This window comes from Clupea harengus, chromosome 22, assembly GCF_900700415.2.
Source record: "Clupea harengus chromosome 22, Ch_v2.0.2, whole genome shotgun sequence".
Lineage (NCBI taxonomy): Eukaryota > Metazoa > Chordata > Actinopteri > Clupeiformes > Clupeidae > Clupea > Clupea harengus.
In genome coordinates this window covers 1,171,220-1,173,719 of record NC_045173.1, presented here as the reverse complement: position 1 = coordinate 1,173,719, position 2,500 = coordinate 1,171,220, and the positions used below count along the sequence as shown (strand labels likewise).

The following is a 2,500-nucleotide window of genomic DNA, read 5'->3' as shown; positions in this document are numbered from 1 at the left end:
GGGAGGAGAGGGAGAGGGAGAGGGAGAGAGAGGGAGGAGAGGGAGGGAGAGGGAGAGAGAGAGGGAGAGAGAGAGGGAGAGAGAGGGAGAGAGAGAGAGGGAGACAGAGGGAGAGAGAGAGAGAGAGAGAGACAGAAGGAGAGGGAGAGGGAGGAGAGAGAGAGGGAGGAGAGGGAGCGAGAGAGAGAGGGAGAGAGAGAGACAAAAAGAGAGGGAGGGAGAGAGAGGGAGAGAGAGAGAGAGGGAGACAGAGCGAGAGAAAGAGGGAGAGAGAGAGGGAGAGGGAGGAGAGAGACAGAGGGAGAGGGAGAGGGAGGAGAGAGAGAGGGAGGAGAGGGAGCGAGAGAGAGAGAGGGAGAGAGAGAGACAAAAAGAGAGGGAGGAAAAAGAGGGAGGAGGGAGAGGGAGGAGAGTTGGAAAGTAATTCTGAGGGAGACTAGGCGAGCGCTGCTCAGCATATTTTCCTTCATTTGTCTCGTTCATTCATTCTGTTCTCCTCTGCCAGTGCCCTTGTGGGCTCCTTGTGCTGCTAATGGAAACCTGACAGGCTCTCAGGTCTGAGAGATGAATTCATAACAAGGCAGAAGTATTGGGCTCTACAGAATTTAAAACAAATTAAAGAATGAACAGAAATACGTTCAAGTATCTGAAGTTAACAATCAATTGAATTGAGTATTTTGGACTGTGTTCTAATAGACCATGAGGCCAGATCTGCGTTTTTGCAATAACACAATTACTTTTCCCTTGGTGTGGCTGCTGCAATTTACTAAAGGTTCGCAACAGACCGATTGTACTTGTAACAAGATGACGGGTGAAGTGACTAATATTCTGTATTTTGGCCATATGTATTTATGTCTGTGTCAGAGTGCAGAGTTCTGGGGAGAGACTGGGTGGGTGGGTCAGCAGCTGATGACATGATGTCACCTGATGGGGAGAGACTGGGTGTGTGTGTGTGTGTGTGTGTGTGTGTGTGTGGGGGGGGAGCTGATGAGATGATGTCACCTGATGCTAGATCCAATCTGCTGTGCTATCCATGGTCCTTCATGGCTTTTCTACCACTACTGCCTTCCCAAAAGGAAATAACTACTAAGCCAAACAATACCTTGACTAGCGTTAGGCCTGAGGAGTATTTATAGAGAAGCCCCCTTGCCCTTTAAACCTGCTGGTGAAGAGGGTGCGGTCTGAATAGTTCATGCGTGAGGGTGAATGGGGAGGTTCCATCCCAGCTGGTCTGTTAGAGATGAAGATGAAGGAATGGTCTGTGACTCCATCTTATGCTTTCCATGACCTGTGCTTGTTCTGCAGTTTGCTGATAAGACTTCTCTGCGTCTTGTCTTGTCTTGTCTCTCTATCCCCGTGACGTCTCTCCCTGTCTCTCCCTGTCTTACACGCATAACTGCTGAATTTCTCTCACTTTCCATCTCTCACAATCATATACTTACGTATGTTCTCTTTCTCTCTGTCTCTCTCTCTGTAGGGTCAGGATGAGTGTTCTCCCTGCGGCTGGGTTGTGTGTGCTGCTGTTGCTCTCCATAGGCAGCGGTGAGTATCCAAACCACCACACTCCTCTTCACACACTCCTCTTCACACACTGAACACACACCCTACTGACCACACACCACACTGACCACACTGAACACACACCCTACTGAACACACACCCTACTGCCCACACACCCTACTGACCACACACCCCACTGAACACACACCCCACTGAACACACACCCCACTGAACACACACCCCACTGACCACACACCACACTGACCACACTGACCACACACCCTACTGACCACACTGACCACACACCACACTGAACACACTGAACACACACCCTACTGACCACACACCCTACTGACCACACACCACACTGACCACACTGAACACACACCCTACTGACCACACACCACACTGACCACACACCCCACTGAACACACACCCTACTGACCACACACCCCACTGAACACACACCCTACTGACCACACACCCTACTGACCACACTGAACACACACCCTACTGAACACACACCCTACTGACCACACTGACCACACACCCTACTGAACACACACCCTACTGAACACACACCCTACTGACCACACTGAACACACACCCTACTGACCACACACCCCACTGAACACACACCCTACTGAACACACACCCTACTGACCACACTGAACACACACCCTACTGACCACACTGAACACACACCCCACTGAACACACACCCTACTGAACACACTGACCACACACCCTACTGAACACAACACCCTACTGACCACACTGACCACACACCCTACTGAACACACACCCTACTGAACACACTGAACACACACCCTACTGACCACACACCCTACTGAACACAACACCCTACTGACCACACTGACCACACACCCTACTGACCACACACCACACTGACCACACACCCCACTGACCACACACCACACTGACCACACACCACACTGACCACACTGACCACACACCCTACTGAACACACACCCTACTGA

The 2,500-nt window shown here is 51.1% G+C and overlaps 1 protein-coding gene across 1 annotated transcript in view; it reads left to right on the top strand.

Moving 5' to 3' along the window:
• Positions 1-2,500, top strand: part of ncana (neurocan a) — a 78,565-nt gene that overhangs the window by 26,709 nt on the left and 49,356 nt on the right. The window contains exon 2 of the mRNA XM_012820246.3: positions 1,478-1,542. Within this exon, the coding sequence (XP_012675700.2) occupies positions 1,485-1,542 (58 nt within the window). The 5' untranslated portion in view covers positions 1,478-1,484. The remainder of the gene's footprint in view (positions 1-1,477; positions 1,543-2,500) is intronic.